The sequence below is a fragment of the Stegodyphus dumicola genome, chromosome 6 (genome assembly GCF_044657685.1).
Source record: "Stegodyphus dumicola isolate Sdum_Otavi_A_Nest chromosome 6, ASM4465768v1".
In the NCBI taxonomy this organism is placed as follows: domain Eukaryota; kingdom Metazoa; phylum Arthropoda; class Arachnida; order Araneae; family Eresidae; genus Stegodyphus; species Stegodyphus dumicola.
The window spans coordinates 66,978,338-67,002,894 of NC_140773.1; the positions used below are offsets into that span (position 1 = coordinate 66,978,338).

The following is a 24,557-nucleotide window of genomic DNA, read 5'->3' on the forward strand; positions in this document are numbered from 1 at the left end:
GATCCCAGTAAATGGCTCGAATTCTTTAATTCGTATGATAATGCTATTCATTCTAATCCAAGTTTATCTAAAATAGATAAGTTTACATATTTGAAAAGTTTATTATCTGGTTCAGCATATAATTGTGTTTCTGGTTATGCTTTATCTGAAGAAAATTATGATCTATGCATTAAAAGTTTAGAAGAGAGGTTTGGTCGTAAAGATGTTATTATATCAAAATTCATGCAGATGTTGTTACAGTTAGAACCAGTTAAAAGTTCTTCAAATGTTTTTGAGTTAAGAAAGCTCTATGATCAGTTACAAATCTGCCTTAGAAATTTAAGTAGTTCAGATGTTACTAGCGGTTCATACGGACAGTTATTGAACCCTATCATTCTTAAATTGTTACCTGAAGATTTAGCTCTTGAATTCCATAGAAAAAGAACATCTAACCAAAATATAGAAGTAAGTGAATTAATAGAGTTCATTAAAATCGAAACTGAATGCCGAGAAGCAAATATTTTGATTAATAGCTCAAAAGGTAATAAATACACAGGGGTTAATCCTAAATAAGGGTTCAAAAATTATAAAGTCAAATCACAAGCTTCTGCTTTTAACACATCGGTAAAAATGTTTTGCATATTCTGCAAATCAAACGAACATACGTCTGCCGGATGTTTGAAATTTTCCGACGAACAAAAACGAAACAAATTAAAACATGAAGGTCGCTGTTACAGATGCTTTCGTCGTTTTGTCGGTCAAAAATACAACCATGCGAAATTTGTAACGAGAAAAATCATAATAAACTTTTCTGCCGTTTGAAATCGAAAGAAATGGAAGATGTTAACTCCGCAGATACGCAAAATAAAACTTTAGTATCTACTTCCCACTGTAACACTCTAAAACCTGAAAATAGTGTGCTTTTACAGACATGTTCTGTTATTGCTCAAAGCAGAAATAAATCGAGAATCGTAAGATTATTAATTGATTCAGGTAGTGAACGAAACTTCATCACCCACAAGTTAGCGCGTGATTTAGAATTGCAAGTCATTAGAAAAGAATTTCTAACAATTTATTTGTTTGGAAATCAGCGCGGTAACTCGCAAGAATTCGATGTATATAATCTAAAAATAAAAAATAAAAACGATGATCGCTGCCTTGTTGTAGAAGCTATAGGGATAGAATTAATATCATCAATAGAATTCCAGGCGCCATCAACATGTCAAAACATTAAAGAATTTATGACTAAAAAGGGTTTGGAACTTTCGGATACAAGTCCCGTTAATGAGAACATAAATATTCTGCTTGGCGCGGAGCATTTCTGGTATATACAAACAGGAAGTAATTCAATGATAAATGATGGTTTGTTTATAGCACCGACGATATTTGGATACACAGTGATGGGTAAAGTAAAAAATAATAATACTCGAATTAATGCGTTGTTTTTATCTGCCGTTGAAGGAAACACATTTGATTTGCAGTCATTTTGGAAATTGGATTCGATAGGAATTGAAAATGAAAACAAAACATTTTCGGAAATTGATTTGGATACTATTAAGCATTTTAACGACAGTTTAAAATTTAATAACGGCAGGTACGAAACAAAACTCTTTTGGAAGGACAATAAATCACAACTCGCTGATAATTTTTTCGTTGCTAAACAACGATTTCTAGGACTAAAGCATAAATTAAAGGGAAATGATTTCCTATATAATGAATATGATAATATAATTAGAGAACAAGTTGAAAGGGGGAATGTAAGTTTGTTGAAAATGAACCTAACTGTTATTATATGCCTCATAGGCCTGTTATACGTGAAGGAAAAGTAACAACAAGAATAAGAATAGTTTATGATGCCTCTTCTAAGTCTGAAGGAGCTAAATCGTTAAATGAATGTTTGATATCAGGCCCTAATTTAAATCTTAACTTGTTGGATATAATTTTAAAATTTCGCGTACATAAAGTTGCATTTTGTGCAGACATAGAGAAGGCTTTTCACCAAACTCAAATTGATAGTGAAGATAGAAATTTTTTAAGGTTCTTGTGGTTTGATCATTCTTATGACAATAGTGACAATAGCTTCTTGGATATTAAATAATTTCTTGCTTGTTCTTTAAGGTTTTCCGAATGGTTTAAGGTTGGCTTTAAGGTTTTCCGAATGTGCCGAGTGCCGTTTGGAATGACAACAAGTCCGTTTATTTTGTCCGCCACTATCAAACATCATATTAAGGGTTATGAAAAGAAATATAGCAAAGCTGTTGACATGTTAAATAAGTCCTTATATGTTGATGACCTTATCCATGGAGCAGACTCTGTTGAAGAAGTTTTCTCATTATCAACTGATGCAGTTAAAATTCTTCAAGACGCTGGTACGAACTTAAGAAAATTTGAATCAAATTCCGTATCTTTAAAAAAATCATTAGCAAGATATTGGTTTAATTAATAAGGAAGATAATTTGGATAAGAAACCGTTAAACGTGCTGGGAATAATTTGGGATTTGGATGAGGACACATTGAAATTAGATGTACAAGAACTTTAACAACCAGTTGACTGGAAACACGTTTCGAAACGAAAGGTATTACAGATTGTGGCAAAAATTTATGACCCAGTTGGATTCATTGCACCCTTTGTTATCAGAATAAAATTCTTATTACAAGAGTTATGGGAATTGGGTAATGATTGGGACACAATTTTGCCCAGTTATTTGAGTGAAAAATTTAAAACTTGGTACTTTGAAATTGAAGTTATTCTCAACTTGTGTATTCCTAGAAAATACATATTAAATGATGAATGTGTAAATTTCGATAAAATATAGCTTTTTGTCTTTTGTGATGCCAGCCTCAAGGGATATGGAGCTGTTGCATATTTTTGTGATCCTGATTCTTGCTGTACGTCTTTTGTTCTTTCAAAGAGCCGTGTATCCCCACTTAAAAAATTAACCTTGCCTTGTTTAGAACTTATGGAAGCCATCATTGCCTCAAGAATAGTTAAATATTTAAGGAAATTATTTAATATCCAAGAAGATAATGTATTTTGTTTTAGTGACTCTAAAATTGTTCTTCCACTGGATCAGGGGTACCACTGATAAATGGAAAACCTTTGTTGCTAATCGTGTACGTGAAATACAAGATGTTGTATCACCTTCGCAATGGAAATACTCTAAGGGAAATGAAAATCCGGCTGACATAGTTTCACGTGGATTAAGAGCTTCTGATCTAGTGGAAAATAAACTTTGGTTCAATGGACCAGTGTGGTTAAAAGAGAAAAATTTACCTTCATCATCTTTTGATAATTTGATCGAGCCTATGGTGGAAGAGGTACAGGTAGAACAGCGTCAAACTACTGTATGTTCTGTTATTAGCCAAGAGGCTGAATTTGAATTGACATCCAGGTTTTCATCCTGGAAAAAATTTAAACGCGTAACTGCATGGTGTTTAAGATTCTGCCACAATATTAAACCAATATCTTTAAAACTCAAGGGTTTTTTAACAGTTCAAGAATTGGATAAGGCAAGCAATTTGATTTTTAAAAATCATACAAAATTCCGAATTTAGAGAAGAAATTAGACTTTTGAAAGCAGGGAAGAAATTGAATCTCAGAAGTAAAATCCTGAAATTAAATCCTTTTCTTGATAGAGAAGAAATCCTTAGAGTCGGTGGTAGACTCTGTAACTCGAATCTTTCAGAAAACACAAAGTATCCAATCATTCTTCCCAAAAGTCACCAAGTTACTGAATTGATAGTCAAACACTTTCACGAAGTGAACCTTCATGGAGGAGCCACATTAACATTATCTGTTCTGCGACAGAAATATTGGATCGTTAATGGCCGAGAAATTGTAAGAAAAATAATTTGGAAATGTATAAAATGTTTTAAAAATCGAACAAGCACATCCAGTCAGATAATGGGCGACCTACCTGCTTCTCGCGTATTGCCGGATAGAACATTCTCGAATACAGGACTAGATTTTGCAGGCCCCTTTTTAATTAAAGCTAGGAAAGGAAGAGGAGGAACGAGATATAAATGTTACATTTAGCTTTACATATGCTTCACCACAAAGGCCATTCACCTAGAAGTAGTCAGTGATCTAACAACTGAAGCATTCCTAGCATTTCTGAAAAGATTTGTGTCACGCAGAGGAAAACCCAAGAAAATCTTTTCCAATAGAGGAACCAACTTTGTTGGGGCTGATCGAGAATTAAGAAGATACAAAGCTACACTTTCCTCTGAAGAAGCATTTCAAAACTACCTGAGCGGTGAAAATATTCAATGATCTTCAATCCTCCTGCTGCCCCTCACTTTGGAGGCCTTTGGTAGGATGGAGTGAAACAAATGAAGATTCACTTAAAGCGAACTATTGGGACCCAGGTTCTGACATACGAAGAATTTCACATCTTAATTACACAAATCGAAGCGTGTTTGAATTCCAGGCCAATAGTTTCCATCTTATCTGACCCTGAAGATTTTAATCCTTTAACACCTGGACATTTCCTAATTGGGACTACATTAACAGTAATTCCTGAACCTGGTCTTACAAATAATAAGATAACCCCTGCTGAAAGATGGAAATTGACACAGCAAATTTTCCAGAGCTTTTGGAAACGTTGGTCTAGAGATTATTTTTCACCAAATTTAGCCCTCAATGACTTAGTCTTGATAAAGGACGAAAATTTGCCTCCATTACAGTGGCGACTTGGACGAGTAATTGAACTATATCCTGGTGCTCATGGAAAAGTTCGTGTTGTGAAACTAAAAACTTTATTGGGCGAAATGAAGCATCCTATACATAAACTTTCCCGCTTACCATTGAGTGAATAAGACTCTAAAAAAAAAAAAAAAAAAAAAAAAAAAAAAAAAAAAAAAACCATTAATTGTATATTCATAATTTGTGTCTTTATTATTATTATTAATTCAATTACGTTTCAGATTCAGAGAATGGACCACAATTGTGGATTATGGTAATTTAGCAGTTTAATTATTTTGTTTTCCTTCTAGAGATTGTAAGTATGTTTTATTTGTAAATTTTTGTGCTAAATTTAATGTTGCTATTCAATTTAAATTTGTCATTATGCATTGTTATTTTATATGATATACTGTTGAATGTTTGGGAAACTTGTTTAAATCTAAAATTGAAGATCTTTATAACAATGTTGTAATGAATTAATGTTCATCGGGGCAGAGTATGTTCCGTCTTTTCGGTAGATAGGTGGCGCTCTTGATGCGCGCCGATGAAAATATTTTACTTGGCGCTTGAACTTGGAAGAATGACGCATGTCATATTTATTTGATATCATTAAGTTTATCGTTAATAAATGTTATTTCTATGTTCTGTGAAATCTTGAAGTTTTGATTTGAAATTCTAATACTCTCCCAACCTTGACTCCTGAAACGAAACGATCTTTGAAATTATGACTCATGAAGAGACACCATACACACTGTTTTTACAGTACATGACAAAATAAATGGATTTTTGAAGAAACTAGAATACATAATTAATGAAGTGAAAAGCGAAAACACTGCATCATTATCAACACCAGAAGAATTTCTCCAGGAAAATAATTTGTCCCTAACTGAGCAACTAATTGAAGATATATAAACACACTGCATAGGACTGGTTAACAATTTTCATTCCTAAAGAATGTTGGATAAGAGATTCATTTTCATTTTGAATACTGTGCTAGACAATCTTTTGTTTCAAGAAAAAGATCAGCTTATACATATTTCATGTGACGGAAGTCTCATCAATGAGTTCAAAGAACATATGACTATAAGTATATTTCGGACAAAGCAATAAAGTTTTTAATGCCTTTCAAACACAACATATCTCCGACATATCTATTAATCAAAAATAAATATAGGACAAAGTTGCAACTTGAAGCTGACTTACGCTTAAAATTAATGAAGATAAATCCCAACATATCTAAATTGCTTTCAGTAAAATTGGCTCATTCATCACATTAATCCTCATCATTAATTAATCTTAGAGTGCTACAATGCAAACATAATACCTCACTGACATTTAACCTAACTTTTTTTTGAACTAATGGCAATGATAGTTTGGTATGCAATGCCAAAAATAAACAGTCGTCTGAAATTTGACATTAAGTTTATCTATTTGACAGTATTTCATATGATTTATAATTCTATAATTTTTCTTCATTCAGGATTAGGTTGTTTATACTTATTAATAATACAAGTAGTGTTATAGTTAAATAACATTGCTAAGATGCGCTATTGCATTTTATGTTCTTGGCATATTTTCATAATTTATTGGTACCTTTCCGTTTTGCCGCCGCAGTCGATAAAGTTGCCAATAATGGTACAACTGATACCAAACGAAATATCCTCACTGGCAACCTTTTACACCTCATTTTCAAAACAAGTCGCAGCCATTTTTTATCAGATTGATTGTTTCTTTCAATCCTGGCATACAATTACATAGAATTTTTACCAGATAGTTCAATTTTATGCCCTAAGGCCGCTCACAGTTAGTGATGAGTCGGTACTATCGAACCGGGTATTTTGTAATGGGTACTTAGTTGTAACGGGTACTGAAAATCGGTACGTCCAAGTACCCGTTACTTCAGTACCGAAATCGGTACTTTTTGGTATTCGTTACTTCTGTACCGAAATGGGTACTTTTCGGTATTCGTTACTTCTGTACCGAAACGGATGCTTTTCGGTATTCGCTACTTTGTAACGAAAATATGCGTCTCTTCTTGGTATTTCGGTATTCATTACTGGAGGATCGATGAGGGTTCAGCTCACTTCGGTTTTGGTACGAGGACAGTAGTATCTGGTTGTATTTGCGAAATGGTGATATGCGCTCCTTGTGTCCATGAATTGCCTGCTCCTCAGACACTTCCGTAGTTGACATGTTTTCTGATATTCAAAATCTTACTCCGTAGATAAAATCAAACATGTGGTGACGTGGCAGAGTTCCTTCAGTGCGCAAAATCGTTAGCTGCGTATTTTGGTACTCCAAATCGTTACTAGGGTACTCCGGTACAGCAAACCATTACTAGGGTACTCCGGTACAGCAAACCGTTACTTCGGTAGTCCAAATCGTTACTTGGGTACTTGAAATCGGTTTTCGGTACTTTTCAAAGTAACAGTTACTTGAGTAACGGGTATTTGTACTGGGTACTTGTCTGTACCCATTACTCTCGTACCGGGTACAAGAAAGTACCGAAGTTGCCCATCACTACTCACGGTAATAAGTTAATTAAGATGTCATCACACCGCTCACTCGAAGGAGAAAATATAGAAAACGCAAAGTCAAGGGTTAAATTCATCAATTCTAATGAGAATGCACTAGCGCAGTGGTCGGCAAACTTATTAGCCAAAGAGCCAAATATGAACAATACAACAATTAAAAAAAAAAAAAAAAATTGGGAGCCAAATCTGCTTGTTTAGTAAACTTTTATTACACTAAATAAAACTAAATTTAATACTTAATAAATATTTATTAATGCAAACAATTTGCTTGCATCTCCTTGGAAAGTTTGAGTAAGTCAGGTTTGTATTTTGTTGTTTTTAATTTTAGGCGTGATTCCAAGTTCTCATCAATAAGACGACTTCTCAATCTACTCTTGATAATGTTCATGCTTGAAAAATATTGTTCGCATATATATGTAGAATCGAAAAGGGAAAGAACAGCAAACGTGAGCTTTTTCAGCTGATCGTAGAAGTCAGGAATACTATACTAATCTTTGAAAATGATCATGTCTTCCTTCTCCAAGTCATTAAAAGCAGACCACTTGTGCTGTGAACTAAGATAACATTTTTTTCTTCTCTAATATTTCCAATTCAACACAAAGACGTTCGAGTTTAGAGCGCCATATCTCCTTGTTTTTTAAATCCAGCAATTGTATTTCAAAGCTACCAATGTCAATTTCAAAAGGAGAAAAATTCAACTCGGTTATTGTAGCATTAAGAGGATTTTTGACAAATGCTAAAGTTGCTCTGCTGTTTTTAAATTCCTGAAACCTGCTGAGAAATGCTTCCCTCATATTTGAAATTATTGTTCTAAAATGGTGTTTATCGATAGAGGAATTATTTTCTTGGCGATGCTTCAGCAGGTTCGGAAAGTGAAACAAAGTTTCCCTTTCAAAATTCTATGCAAAAATGGATAATTTGTTTTCGAATGCTATTAATTCTTCTAACATCGAAAAAGTTAAGTTTCCTTTCCCTTGTAATTTACGATTAAGCTGATTTAGATGAGATGTAACGTCTACCGTGAAATAAAAGTTTTGGATCCACTGATTGTCTGTTAGTTCCGGATAGTGAACTCCCTTCTCAAGGAGAAATGCTTTAATTTCCGGAAAAAGGGACGCGAAACGTTTTAAAACATTCCCTCTTGATAACCAACGTACCTTGTTATGAAGCAGAAGATCAGTGTACTCTCCATTTCAAATAAAAATTCTTTAAATTGCCGATGATTAAGACCTTTAGGTAAAATGGAGTTGATAATGGTAATCGCTAATTCCATAACTTTACAAATTTCTTCCGGAAATGTTTGTGCACAAAGCGCTTTTTGGTGAATGATACAATGGTAAACAAGTATCCCCTGATTAATTTTTTCTTCCAAAATAGCAACAACCCCTTTTCTTACGCCAGTCATACTTTTGGCCCTATCTGTTTGAAATCAACACAATTTTATCAAGGGGAATATGATGTTTATCCATACACTCAATTACAGCATTGGCGATATCTTCTCCACGCGTCTGACCTTTCAATGGCAATAATCCTAAAAGTGCTTCTTTAGAGCCTGAATGAGACATAAATCTTACAAAAAGCGAAACTTGCGCTGTATCATTTAATATGTTACAAGACTCGTCAACTGCTTTTGATAAAGCCGAAACCAATTTCAGATCTTCGATACGCTGGGTGGGTTATATTCGAAAACTTTTTAATTGTTCTATCTTTAATGGTTTTGGCAGACAATAGTAACTCTTTAATTCTTTTCAGAATATCTTTGTTCTTAAAATCCCAAAATAGCTCTTCTGATGCATATAAAACAATTTTTTATGTATTCACCGTCTGTGTACGGTTTTCCTCCCTTAGCAATCTCTTGGCTACAAACAAAATGTGCCATATTAACATTACTGGAAGATTGCATCCAGTTATTAAACACAGAAGTTGATGACTCTTGACTCTTCTGAAGTTCCTCAACTGCTTTCTTCCTTGCATCACCGGTAGGATATTTAGTGCTAAATAACGTGTGCTTTCCTGTAAAGTGTCTCTTTAAATTTGACTTCTTGTTATGCGCGAATTTCTCCTTACAAATAAGACATGTCGGAAGTCTATTCAAGTTTTGAATAAATGCAAAATTCGCGGTTTTCATCTTTCCCTTTTTTTTGGGGGGGAGGGGGGTAGCTGTGTTAATTGGGGTGCCTATAAAAATATTCTAAATATATTTTTTTCTAGAGCCACCAGTACAAAATTATTATCATTATTAAATTCATGAAAATAAAAATTTTTAAAAATCTTTTTAAAAAATACAATTTTATTAATACAGTCAAAAGTCTTTAATTCGGACACCCATAATCCGGACCTCAAAGCTAAAAACTTTCTGCACATGCGCCGCATTGACACAATCGCATAGGCGTTTACGCGTGCACGTAAGACCTCTTACAACAGCGCATTTGCGTGTGCGCAAGCGCAGAATACGTTTTCGCGTGTGCATTTTATGTATAACGGATGGTATAATCTAAAATTATCTAACTACCTATTTCAGTTAATGTTGATGATTGCGTTGTTTCTTAATCTTCGAATTGGATCCGGCTTATTATTTTTTGCAGACTGTAAGAGCAATTTTATAAAAGTAAACTTGAACTTTCGATTATGTCAAATAGAATTTCCGAATCTGGAGCTCCCAAAGGATCGTACAAAACGAAAGTATGTTTCGATGTCCATCAAACAAAAAGTGGAATTGCTGCAAAAAATTTATAAAGACATGAAGAATGTTACAGAGAGGTTAGTGAAAACGAAAAAATTTCGATTGACAAGTTAGTCGGTATTCTCGGCACAGCAATTAACGGGACTTGAACAGCGGAACTTTGTAACTGAACAAAAAATTATGTCTGTTTATAGAATTAAAGAGAAAGTATTATCACATAAAACGAAGCAACTTAAACAACTTACATTGAAAGAAATGTTTAATAAAGTAAACAAATAAATATTAACCTTTTTTTTTTTTTTTTTTTTTTTTTTTTGTAAATTTTGATACCCTTTAGATCATAATTGTTCTTTATTTCATAAATTACGGTTTCATATTTTTAATTTTAGAATTTCTGCATGCCATCTTACGCGATTTAAACTGATGATCTATAATCCGGAATCGCCGAAGTCCCGACGAGTCCGGATTAACGACTTTTGACTGTATATGTAACTGCACTAAAGAGAAAATAATAATTTTTTCCCTCATCAGAATAACAAAACTTTTAATATGACCAAAAATGGAAGTAAACTTCCAACATTTGGACGAATAGAAGTTATCAAAAAAATCGATTACAAATTTTGTACCGGAACCACAAACATACATAGCAGGTGTAATAAAATCTTATAAAAATACCTGTAAGATGTGCAGCTAGATTAAAAAACAACGGCAGACACGGTAGGTAAGACAAAACTGTTCACACTGCAACTGCTGCTCTGTGATGACAATTCGTACCTTCACTACTTTATAAAAAGCATGCACGCGCATGCCGGTAGTTTGTACAATAAAATCAACCACTTGCGCTAAAAAGACATGCTATGCACGTCGAGATGCTTTTGTCTCAAACCGCGAGGACGTGAATACCACGTCGATAGGCATTCATCGCAAAAATGAAAATAACGTGGTGCACACGTCGCCTAACAACGAGATTGTTTATTTCTTGAGTTACAGTTCTGGATTGCTCTCGCAGACGCAGAGCGGCGTAAATGAGACACTTTACCGCTTGTTATATTGTAGTGCACAGCACCGCAACCATGAAGTTTAGTCGTAGCGCAAGTGGTTAAACTCGATGTTCGTTATGTATTTTTACAACATTATAAAATTTTAATTACCTATTTATCTTTTTACTCGAACAAAAAATTATACATGTTCTCAATTTATAGAAGAATTTTAATTTATCAAAATAAGATGTAATTTTTTTCTTACCAAGTTTTTTTTAAATGAAAACATTATTGCGCCTTTCGTGGATATTTGTACCAGAGCCGCACTTAAGGAGCCAAAGAGCCACATGCGGATCTGGAGCCGCACTTTGCCGACCACTGCACTAGCGAGATAAAGCACTGCAGTTTTACATAACCTATTCCTACAAATTGAAGTAATTCTTGCATTCAAACTTGTATTCCAAATTAAGATTTGACTTGAAATTATTGTAGATAATTACTGAGAGAATTAGATTTTATGTAGCGTAGTTTACGTGAGATGAGATTACTTGGGTCACATGACACGAACCAGCAAATTAGGATGTTGAACTATGAAAGCATAGTAAATTCTTAAACTAATGTTATTTTACAAATTTACTGTCTTTATTTATTGGCTTTTTACAAAATTTTAAACAATATTAAAATGTTTATGCCTTCAAAATTAAAATTCTTAGAACTTAATTAATAAATGCGAAGGTGTTTCGTCTTTAGCTCAAGTAAGAATGATGATGCCAAAATGGCACTTGTTCCTCGTGAAGAATGTAAATAAACCAATTAGAAAGTGCATTTGAGTTGGAACTAACTGTCTGTAAAGTTGCACACAAAAAAATTCTTATATATGCTAACCACATAAAATCAAAGTTACTTTCAATAGACAACAGACTGTATAACCAAAAGAAGATAGTTATCTAAAATGTGAAAAGATTCGCCACGAACTTTACTATGAAATGAAAGAGTTAACACATGTGCAGAAAATACTAAACTTCAATAAAATGAATCTGCTTCTTCACTCAATATATGTTACAAATACAGGATAGTTTTGTTATATACAATATAGAATGTTATATATATATATATATAGGATATATTTTTATTATATACATGTAATATACATATAGGGAAAAAATGGCCAATAAATTTCTATTTTAAATTTCCTGAAAATCAGTTTTTTTCATTTAATAATAGGCAGATTTACAGATTATTAGAATTATACTATATAACAACATAAGACTACATAACAGCATATCCGAATATTTGTATTTGCATTATCACATTGAAATTCACATAAGGTACCAGCAAGAAGAAATTATTTAAAATATTAGCAATTTTCAATTCACATGATAAATTTCAAGTTATCTTCACGGTGCATAAAATAGCTTTCCTTCTAGTATTAGAGGCAGTAAATTTCTTTTATTAATGACCATTATATTAATTTCAACTGCATTCAAACATTGGATTAAATATTAATTACATAATACTGAAAGAGATATACATGTATGAATGACTGTAAATTATTTATTGTAATTAGAGATAATGTCCACTGAGAAATGGAAACAGCTAGTTCTGGTTGTCATTCTGTTTACATTCTAAAAGACAGATCTGTAAGATGCAATAAGAATGGCTGTTACGAATGTCCACTGAGAAATGGAAACAGCTAGTTCTGGTTGTCATTCTGTTTACATTCTAAAAGACAGATCTGTAAGATGCAATAAGAATGGCTGTTACGATATGTAGTATATTTAAGAATAAGTTACATGTAGGCCTAATGAGTTACAGGTAAATAAATGTTTTTTGTTTTTGTCTTTTAGAAACATCTTGGGTTTGGTTTATGGTTTATTAGATTATGGCAAAGCACTCGAGGGCTATCTGCCTTAAAGAAACATCTTGGGAGTAACTAATTTTAATACACTAGAAGCTAACATACAGACTTAAAGTCTGGACATTCTGTCCTAAATTTGTACTGATATCCTCCAACTTTGATTTTACTTTTACAATTTATTAATATATATATGTACATTCACTATTATAGAGAAGATTAATTTTTAAGGCATGAGAGATAGCTCAATTCATAGCTAAAATAAAATTACTACATAGCTACCAATCTTGAAATACAGAAAGCTGGGAGGTTTTCCTAATTTATACCGGCATGATACTAAAAGATACCTAGATTTCCTTTATAATGCACGATTACAGCTATTGAGCTATTTAAAAATATGATACTGATGTAAAATACATTAATATTTAATTAAATATTCTAAATTTCATGTCCTAAGCTAATTTTATTTTATAACTTTCTTACACTTTTATACTGAGAAAATCCCAAGTATGGAAAAAAGCTTTTATTTTACTTTTAAATATGCATTAATTTAAATTATTAATCATGCATTAAAATTAAATATGATGAAAACAAAATTAATAATCAATGTATACACTATTGTGTGAATAAATTTAGTAATGTACCAGTTATTGATGCAAAAATTGAAATTCAAATATTAATTAATTAAATATTAGTTGAATCTTCACAAAATTTCCTACAGAAAATGAAATTCAAATATTAATTAAACATTAGTTGAATCTTCACAAAATTTCCTACAGAAAATGAAATTCAAATATTAATTAATTAAATATTAGTTGAATCTTCACAAAATTTCCTACAGATATTTTACAAAAGATTATGACAATTCAAATCAAATAAAATTTGAATAAGAAAATCTAATGCTTTTCAGCGCATTAGATTTTCTTATTCAAATTCACTATGAGTGGGAGAATGAAATTTGAATAATTTAAATTTCGTTAATTCAATAAATTTCTTTACTGCAGGGAAAATATTTCTTAGAAAAGGTTAAAAATTAAAAACCAGGAGATTTAGTGATCTACTGGGGAAAGTGGCAGCTATATTAGTATAACAACTACCATATATATATATATATATATATACATGATTTAACAGTTCCTACTATAAATAGCAAGAGATTGTTCAAGTTACATAACTACTACAGAACTATCGATCAGTTATATAACTTGAATGATCTGTAATGTTAGATACAATAATTGAACTTTTTTAAAAGCATCATAAGAGATTCACTTAAGTAATACATGATGCAATGGCAGACAAAGCAAAAAAAAAAAAAGCCGTTCACTGCCCAAATCAGTTAACTTCATAAAACAAAAAGTGGAGAAATGTGATAAAATAATATGCATTGTTTTTTAAAATACTTTTGATAATGTAAATTCAAATAAGTATTGTAGACTGCATAAATTCATCAAATTTCATCTAACGGTACATAAAATTAAGAATAGCCAAAAAGTAATCATCAGTAATGTTACAATTTTTATGTGACTAGGGGAGTTAATCGACTTGGCAAGGGAAATTAAATTCAGTGTTCAAATTTTTAAGTTTTTTGTCTCAGAAAAAGTTAACTATTACATATTTTATCACATATTTTTCATAAAAATTAATATTATCTGTTCTGCTAAATTATATTTATTAATTCATCAGTAATACAAATGATTTTTTTCCTTCATCAACTGTATATGAAGTGTGCAATATTCTGATGTCTATCAATGTTCTCAAGTATTTATAGGAATCATGTTTAACAGAAGGAATGAATTTTAGCAAGTTCATCTTGTCTCTCTTTCTTTCCTTTGGTGCAATTTTACCATTAGAATATAATAAAGGCTGATCTACATTTTTCAAACTTTGTGGTCTACCTGCTACAGAACCAATTTACATTTACCAGATTTATTTACATTTTTTTTTTTTTTTAAAATTAAGTGTAGCTCATGTAGCACGAAGTATTCTACAAGGCTCACAGATGCAAGTAAATAATTCATAATACAAGGAGATACAATTCAACAAGAAAAACATAATATCTAGATCTGGAGAGAGCAAAGAAAAAAATATAAAATACAAATACTTCTATAATAAAAATACTAAAATATACAATGAATATTTAAATTACCTGGACCTTCTTATTGGACAAAACTATAACTTATGAATTGTATGAGGTGGAGTTTGGACCTTTCTAACTTTATCCAGCACATTTACTGGAAGTTTACTGGAAACCTTGTAGCAGAAGAATTACTTTACACAACAGCCAGTTTACTGGAAACCTTGTAGCATTTACCTTTCTGTTAATGAACTGAATTTTCTAAAGGTTTCGTTGAGAAAAAAATCTTGCTGAGTCATTTGGATTACATTAAATAGAGCTTTTTTTTAATGTTTTAATTATATTGTATCAATCATCTGGTTAAAAAAAATGTTTTTATTTTTTTGTTCATGTGACTCAACAATAGGCAATCTGAATTAATGGACCACTTAATAAAATTTCACTTCAACTGACTCCAGCTCTTATTTCTGTACTTTGAATAAGTTTGACAAAGTAACAAACAGTTGTGTTATTCAACAAACAGTTCAAACAGTTATCACAACTGTTTGAACTGTTAACAAACAGTTCAAACAGTTGTTTAATTAAACATTATTTTTTTTTTTTAATTTTTAGCACAAGTCTTTATCTACGTAATAAGGTGTGATGAAATTTCTTGAAACCAACAATATCCTTCAGTTTCTCGGCAAACAAAATATGATTTATACTTTTATTGAAATTATGGCAATTGAAATTATAAACATACAAATTTTGCTTATACAGTCAAAAGTCTTTAATCCGGACTCATCGGGACTCCGATGAGTCCGAATTATCGATTTTTCCGGATTATAGATCATACGTTTAAATCTGGTAAGATGGCATGCAGAAATTACAAAATTAAAAATATGAAAGCGTAATTTATAAAATAATGAGCAATTATGATCTAAAGGGTATCAAAATTTACAAAAAAAGAAGCTTAATATTTATTTGTTTACTTTATTAAACATTTCTTTAAACGCGCGTATGCGTAAATCATACCCTACGCATAGCCGGAATTACAAAATTGCAACCAGAAAACTATTTGATTTGTATTCGTGATATTTATAATGACGACAAATTTGATTTAAATCATATCAAAGACGGAGTACATCGAGATTAAATACTACATTTAATAAGGAATTATAAGCCGAATAAAATAAAAACATCTGCCCTAAAGATAACGATAGTGCTGACAGATCAACTTCCAGTTCATATGCCTTTATCCATTTTTTATAGCAATTCGTTTTTTGTTTGATGGACATCGAAGCATACTTTCGTTTTCTAGATCCTTTGGGAGCTCCAGCATCGGAAATTCTATTTGACATCATTGAAAGTTCAAGTTTACTTTTATAAAATTGCTCTTACAGTCTTCAAAAAATAATAATCCGGATCCAATTCGAAGATTAAGGAACAACGCAATCATCAACATTAACTGAAATAGATAATTATATAATTTTAGCTTATACCGTCCGTTTTACATTAAACGCGTACGCGAAAACGTATTCTGCGCTTGCGCAGACACATATGCGCAGTCGAAAATGTCTTGCGTGCACGCGTAAAACGCCTATACGCATGCATCAACGCGGCGCATGCGCAGAAAGGTTTTAGCTTTGAGGTCCGGATTATAGATCATTCCGGATTATGGGTGTCCGAATTAACGACTTTTGACTGTAATAAGCTACGGATGTGGTCAACTTAGGAAAGGCTAAAGTTTTCCCTAAATCGAAAGAAAATATGAAAAATTTTTGGACGCTGCCATTCAATTTGTAGCCATATGACTATGAGCCTGTTCAGACTCTTCTAAGAGAGTTTCCTTTTCAATTTTTGCTATATGAATTCCCTCACCATCTGAAGACTCAATCTTTATCTGCTTGCAAAGAACCACAAGTTTGAAATGTATCCTTAGATGGTTGTTTAAAATGTAAAATAAATTTTGTAGAAAACACCCCATAGTAATATTTTTCTTTCACTGGTACTAACATTTTCCTTTTCATATTGTGTGTAGTTCATACATTTTCTTAATATTTAAGTCAGGATTTAAATATTGTTATCTTGGGTTATGAGCTTTGGTGTAGTGACTAGCATAAGCTAGGACTAACTCTATACATTTTATGTGTGTCATCTATTTTATTACTTGCAACATGACCATTGAACTGATCAACGAAATACATAACTTCTTTAGAACATTTCTTGTATATGTGCCCATCACACACCTGGTGTGTGTCCCTAAAATATTTTTTGCAAGTGGGAGTACCATGTCTGTCTTTTCGAAACTAAAATTTAAAGAAATGTGATCTTGGTTCTTCAGTATTATTCATGTCTTCTTTTTATTTCTTGGGCTTTAATTACAAACTCTTAAGGAAATATTTTGCACAAATTGGCCAAGTAAACTATAAAATGCCTTCATGGCAACATCTCTCCAACCCAAAATAGTTTTGTGATTGCACTTCTGACGACATTTGCATATTTAATCAACAAATGTTAAACTGTTCATATATGCCAAACCTTTTGTTCTCTCATATTTTTGTAAATTTCAGACCTAAATATCAGCATTATGACTTCTTTTCCTCACAATCAATGTATTTGTTGGAGTGATTTTACTGTTGCAACCAGAAGAATTCGAAGAAAAACATAACTGTCTTCTTCAGAGAAACTTTATGTTAATAAACTGTATTGAAGAATCAACATATGATTAACTCCCCCTTCAAATTATTATTAGTCTCATTCATCTTGATTATATTGGCATAACATTTTTCTTAAAAATAATCATCAAATTGAAATAATTCTTAATAAAAATTCAAATACAGCTTAATTCTACGGCAACTAGAATATGACTAATTTATTTTACTTTAATTCTGATAAAATGGCACTAAAAAATGTACTGTTATCATTCAGCACATGCTATTGAATTTGATACATACTCAATATGCAAAATGTATTATACATGCTTAAAATGTATTATACTATATAATATATTACACTCAAAATCAGCAGTTGAATTGTTACAATGATTTACATTACAAAGTTAATCAATAGCTGCTGAAATAAATTATTTATTATTCAATGGCCAAAAATATTTGATGGTTTAATGGTGTTAATATTTCTAATTTGGGAGATTTATCATAAATATAAAAAATTATAACTCCGCCAAGTGCTCACACATGTAAATTTAATATATTTCAAAAAGTAGAATTAACTGATTTGCGCAGTGAACAGCTCACATGAGAGTTTTATAAATTTTACTACTGGAAGTTCTCTGTATAAATAACGTACAAATATTATTGCTTGATCTCATTAAAATGGGTTATAGATAAAAAATTTAATCAATCAGAATTGGCTGTGACGATTACCTTCTAAAATATGATATATAGGAATACTAACAGAATGCTCCCTATGCACAGTAATCTAACCAAGAATAGTACGGATTGGATTATTTGTAAAAAGCACAAAGGGTTATTTGTTTAGAAAAGGAATGGAAGATTTAAGGAGAACTAAATCCTATTCAAAATCTGTACCAAATTAAGGTTTTAAAAAAAATTAAAACTTTACATTATTTTCCTTCCAATCTGAGTCTTAAGCATATTTCTATCGGATGGAGCAAAATAAACCAAAGCAAGTGAAGTCTGTCATACCTGGTTCACTTTATTTTGGGCACCCAATATTATAGCACTTTACAGTTCATGTGTTCATTTGCTTTGGATCCAGTTTTTTCTTGGGCCACCTATTATCTCTACATATAATAAAAGAAAGAGTCTGTGTGTGTGTGTGTGTCTTTCGTTCAAGCTGCGTGTAAGCTAATAGACCCATGGCTTCAAAATTTGGTACATAGGTGCATCTAGACGAGAGCCAGTGCACCTCGAAGCGCTTTTTTCGAAATTCGAATTAGAATTTTTTTTAATTTTATGTTTGACATGAAATCGCACCATTTTGAGACATAATGGGTTAGGAAAGCGAGATTTTACTCTACACAACTCCATTTTCACATCGTCATAAAACGTAGGCACTTAGCTATTTTACGAACTTAAAATAAATTTTGTGTTTCAATAAATCGATTAAATACGAATTTATTTTACAAAGTCAGCTTAACACCTTTTCAATAGGATTTTTTCAAAAAAATTTATTTTTAAAAATGTACAGTTTGTTTTTCTTGCAACTGCTTTTACAAAAAAAATTTTGGAAAAATGATAATATTTTGTATTTAAAAAGAAATTTTTTTAATGAAGCTTCCAAGTACACTTCTCACATCTGACATCTTTAAAAATGTGATTTTGGCAACAATTTTCCTTTCTTATTCTTGATAGATTTTTGATGAAATCGCATCATTTTGAATAGTTGCATTCTTTTAGAAATATGGGTTTGGCAACAATTTTTCATCGTATTTCTTATGTCACTGTTTTTAAGAGATTGGCATATTTCATTGTCATTTTATTACACATATAAAACTTTTTTTTTTTCGATAAAGGTGTTCTGCAGAGTAAAATTCTGCGCGGAATTTTTTATTTTTGAGTTTCTTTCATATTATTTTTTGCTTATTTCACTGTTTGTAAGATGAAAAGTTTTGCATGTTTTTTTTCTTCAACAGAAAGTTGGTTAATTTTTTTATTAAAAGTTATGTTCTGTTAAGTTAAATGGCTGCGATGTGACTGCTGACACATTTTCTCAGAAGATTCCTAAAGTATCATAACATTTCAATATTTCAGAAAAAGAATCATTCAAACTATCGAGTAAGAAACTGTTTAAAAAATTTTAATTTTATTGTAGAATTTTTATATAAATTTTATGTAGTTATGGTGGTTGTTAAGAAGGGAGATAGAAATTATGCTTTAACAAATGTTTAATGCAATTCTCATGCAACCAGTTTGCTAAAAATTCAAGATGTGTATGTTTTTCTGGAGATACATCAGGGCCGTATGCAAGGGAGAGTTGGAATCTTAACAAAGAGGAAAAAGTTGGAAGAACTTATGCAGCCATCGGTCCCAGGTGTATCTTTTAGTCATTTTTCCGGTACGTTTAAAAGTCAGTAAAAGGCTGGTCGCATAGCGGCTAGTTATAATTATACAAATCTTAAATCATTCAATTAAAAAATTTAATTGCATAAAAATTTACCTGATAACAAGTAATAAGTAAAGCAGCCCAGACAAAAACTCCTGAAATAGTTTGTGCAGCAACAGTCTGAAGAAAAATGGGTGGAATAACAGTTTCATTAAAATTTGATTTATTTTGTGGCATAGGAAAGACATCTGAGATGTCACTTTGTGGAGGGACAGCCATGAAATGTCTCCTAGGCTGCAGATAATCAGCTGACAAACTCATCCTGAGAAAGAAAGTACACATTTTAACAACATAAATTTAGTACCTCATGAATTGCTACACAAAACAATAAATAAAATAATTATTACAATTGATCAAAAATTGCAATCTAAAAATTTCAGAAGATCTGGAAAAATTTTCCATTAAAATTAAAATAAGTTTAAGAGTATATTTAAAAAAATTAGAATATGTAAAAAGCATAAAATTAAAATGAAATTACAGTCCAATATTGATATGCAAATTTTGGATTAACACCCAAAAGAATTTTAATGAAAGCAATTATGATAGGCCCACTAGTTTAAAAATTAGTCTCCCAGAAATTAAAGAACATACTATATTATACTCAAAATCGGTTATTCTAAATGATCAAGAAAAGATTTAATCTTTCAAGGGGCAGCTGTACATTTTTTAGCGGAATCGCTTGTGTGTGAAGCTTGAAACACTACTTCTCTCATGTGGCAATACATTTTATTTTACCAGAACATGAAATTTGCAAACTGAAAAACACCATATACCTTGAGATTTCTTTTGAGGTGTTTAATAATATTACTAAATTTCAAAATCAACCCCTCCACACTCCAAAATAAAATAGTCCATAAGGTTAGTCATTTATTTCATCAACTGAATTTGCAAGCAAACAGTGAAATTTGAGTTTTCAACAATTCTTTCGATTTATTACTTTATATTTATATATTAATGCAACCACTTGCATTAATACTTACATATTAATGCAACCACCTTGGCAATTCTTTACACATGAAAATGTAAAAGTTATTTATTGGGTGCAAGTTGGAGATTTTTGGTACCTTTTATTTTTTTAATTTATTTATTTATTTATTTTAAGAAAGATTCCCAAACTATTGATATTTAACTTAAGTCAGTAAAACATTAACAACACATGAAAAGAAAATATATTTTAGCAATTTAAAATACAAATCTGAATTATTAAATGAGGATTATGTCTTAAAAACATCAGAGAATTGTGCAGACTCAGCTTCGTGCAACCCTTGGCAACAACAGCTAACTAAGAAATGCATTTCCTCACTGAGAAAGTTTTCAGCAAAATTCTGCATCCTTGCAGAACTTTTACTGCAGTTTCAGTGCCGCCAAGCTCATATTTTAAAACTAAGTTTAACGCAAAAGATATCACCATTTGTTTATAAACACTAACGGAACTTCGAATATAACAAAAAGGGATGCATACAAAAATGTTGCCATTGCTTGACTGAAGGATTGTTATGAGCACTGATACTGGAGGCATGGTTATGTGCATGGTTGCCAGACTTTGGCACATTCTGAAAAGTTGGTGATTCCTACTAAGGTCATTGTGTTAATACACTGTTATTGATTGCAATACCAAGAAAGACAAGAGATATCACAACAAAATTTATTTAGTTGATAATACGTTGACCAAGTATCAAATGATTCAATTTATAGACTTCTGTGAAGTGTCCTTCCAGAATGAGTAGCCAGAGTAGCCGCCATAGTTGGAGATCACCGCTGCCACACGCCTCGGCATTGATTCAAAGAGACTTTGGATGTGTTCTTCGGGTACAGCAGACCAAGCAGCTTCCACACGTTGCCAAAGTTGATCTGGTGTGGCAGCTTGGGATGTAATCTGGGTTAACTGTTAAGCAACCATGGACCACATGTTTTCTATCAGCGAAAGATCCAGAGAGCGAGCCGGCCAGGGAAGCAATTCAATCTGGCGATTAACGAAGAACCCTTGGACAATGCGTGCCACATGTGGTCACGCATTATCCTGTTGAAATATAGCTGTGGGCAAGCCCTGAAGGTAAGGAAGGACAACTGACTCCAACACCTCGGAGATGAAGAGCTGTCTGTTTACAGCTCTTCATCTCCGAGGTGTACCGGCAATGCGAACTAGAGGAGTGCGAGAGTGATATCCAATACCACCCCATAACCATAATACCTGGTGCAGGACCAGTGTGGCGGTGCATAACGCAGCTGTTCAGCATCCTCTCTCCACGGTGTCTCCAGATTCGAATCCGACCATCGTGTTGTTGCAGACAGAAGCATGATTTGTTAGTAAAGGCAATTTCATTCCATTCTGCCATCCACATCCTTCTTTCATCGCACCATTGGCTGCGAAGAAGTCAAGTCTGTGGTTCCGCGTCAAGGGTAGACGAAGCAATGGACGTCTTGTGAACAGACCACTCTGCTGTAAACGGCACACGCAGACACTGGATGCTGCGTTACAGACTGAATGTGCTGTGCAATGGTTCGTGACGTGATCCGTCACTGCCATGCGCACAATGTTCCTGTCATCACGTGAAGTGGTGCGCTGAGGTGGATGTGATCGAACACGCTGATCCGTCATAGTCTTCTGCATCCAATGGTCACATATCCGCATTACAGTGGCTTGGGTTTGTCCAACACGACTACCGATTTCCCCGAAAGATAATCCGCACTCTAGGTAGGCCACCATCATTCCTCTGTCGAACTCGGCTACTTGATCAAACGATGATCGCTGTTTACTACGAGGCATAATTGATCTTTTTTTTTTTTTTTTTTTTTTTTTTTTTTTTTTTTTTTTGAAAAACTTCAAGAAAAACCCAATTGCCGAACTTGAAATCGTCAAAAACTCCAAGCTTGAATAGGGCTTTGAAGTGGCGCCACAGGCGTGTGTGATGTGCGTCTGCACTGAAATTCTAATCATTTGCATATCTCACTTCCGCTAATGCATGTTGTAAATTTCATGTTATTTGCAGCTTCTTTCAGGGTGTTGCATTTAAGGTGGCCAGCAGTGTATGTACATACCCTTTACTCTGCATGCAGCATCAGTTCTTCTATTGGTAATTTATTTCAGTCGCAGGCACTTAGCCAACAACTATCAGTTCACAAGGCATTTGGCCAATGGGTTTATTTAGTCAGCAAGATGTTTAGTGGCATACCTGCCAACCTCTAAAGATAAAAATTCAGAAGATTTCTCCCCCAAATTCAGAAGATTTCTCCAAAATTCAGAAGAACACGAAGAATTAATATCATGCTTTGATATTAAAAAAATAACAATTTATACAAATAGAAAAAAGAAAATTGTATTTACATTAGTAAATCTCAATTAAATAGTAACTAAAAAATTTATTAGGAAACATAAAACAAGAACTTAATGTTACACAAAAAAATTATTGCAATGAATTTAGAGTGCATTTTTTGGCTTTAGCCAAAAAGTCTTTGGAAAATTTCCTGCCATAACAATTCGTTTCCTCATAACGTTTAGCAATTAAAATGTTTTCTGGAGTTTTTCATGAAATTGAAGAACGAAACATAGTTTTGTTTTTCTTCACAACACTGAAGACTCTCTCGCACTCAGCATTACTGTGTGGAATTACGATAATAGCACATAAAACTCTTGCTAGTCTATCATATTTTGGTGTTCCGTCAGCTCTTTTTATTCTTTTTAAGGTACCAACGAGGACATCAAGTCTAGCTTCTCCAGAACTGGCAAAGTCTTCAAACTGTGCAGCAGAAAATTGGTTCTGTAGTTCATCTAAAGCATCATTATGGCATTCATTTTCTTTAATTCTTAACAAAAATGGAAATTAATTACCAAGGAGGCAATATTTTCCCCCCGTAGCGTCTCCATTTAACAATGGAAGACGCAAAAGATGAGTTTTCATTATATTAGAAACATCACAGAAATATGTGACAACGATGGGGTAAAGCTTCCAATCGCTGTCGTTGCTGCCATCGATTGACACCGAAAATGCTGAATTCTGGAGTGCAGCTATCGTTTTACTTTGTGCATCGCAAGCAATTTTGTTCACAATAGAAGATAATTTTGTTCACAATAGAAGATGTTTTTGTGCGAGCACAAGCATATTTCTGAGCAATCTTGGAGTCAAACATCCGTCTGAAAAGTTGACCGGCGTGATCGGCAGTGCTTAGCGGCACGTTGTGTTCGATGAGGAATGCAGTAATGCCAAAATGACATCAGCATCACTCTGCCAAAATGACATCAGCATCCGAATTCGTAGCCGAATTTGAAAAAAAATCATCCACTTTCTTTGACGTTGTCGAAGCTGACACATTAACTTCATGCTTTTTAGACTTAACATGCTTCACAATGCCGCTTCTTCCACCGTGACTTATTATGAAGTCACACATGCACACGTTGCAAAATGCATAGTTATTTCCTTTGAAGGATTCTTTAATTGTTGGAAATTCGGCTTTGTAGGCAGGCCGAAAATATTGAGAATACGGTTTTTTTGAACTCATTTCGTAACAACGACGTATTAAGAAAATTCGTAGCACGTGCAAAAAAAAAAAGAATGCGACAATTCACGCTTGCTGAGTAATTTCCTTGCTGCTGAAGCAAACGCGAAAAAAATAATCTGGCGCCCACAAAGAAAAGAGTGGGAGAAACAAGTTCAGCGCATTGGATTGGCTGGTTAAGCGGCGAGTTGGGAGAAACCGCAGGTT

The 24,557-nt window shown here is 32.7% G+C and overlaps 1 protein-coding gene across 5 annotated transcripts in view; it reads right to left on the bottom strand.

Annotated features, from left to right (window-relative positions):
* The window catches only part of LOC118201222 (transmembrane protein 184B-like), a 106,994-nt gene that overhangs the window by 67,936 nt on the left and 14,501 nt on the right, over positions 1–24,557 (bottom strand). For all 5 annotated transcript variants that reach the window (XM_035373276.2, XM_085818462.1, XM_035373277.2 and 2 more), the window contains exon 2: positions 19,911–20,118. In XM_035373276.2, coding sequence (XP_035229167.1) covers positions 19,911–20,117 — 207 coding nt within the window. In that variant the 5' untranslated portion in view covers position 20,118. The remainder of the gene's footprint in view (positions 1–19,910; positions 20,119–24,557) is intronic.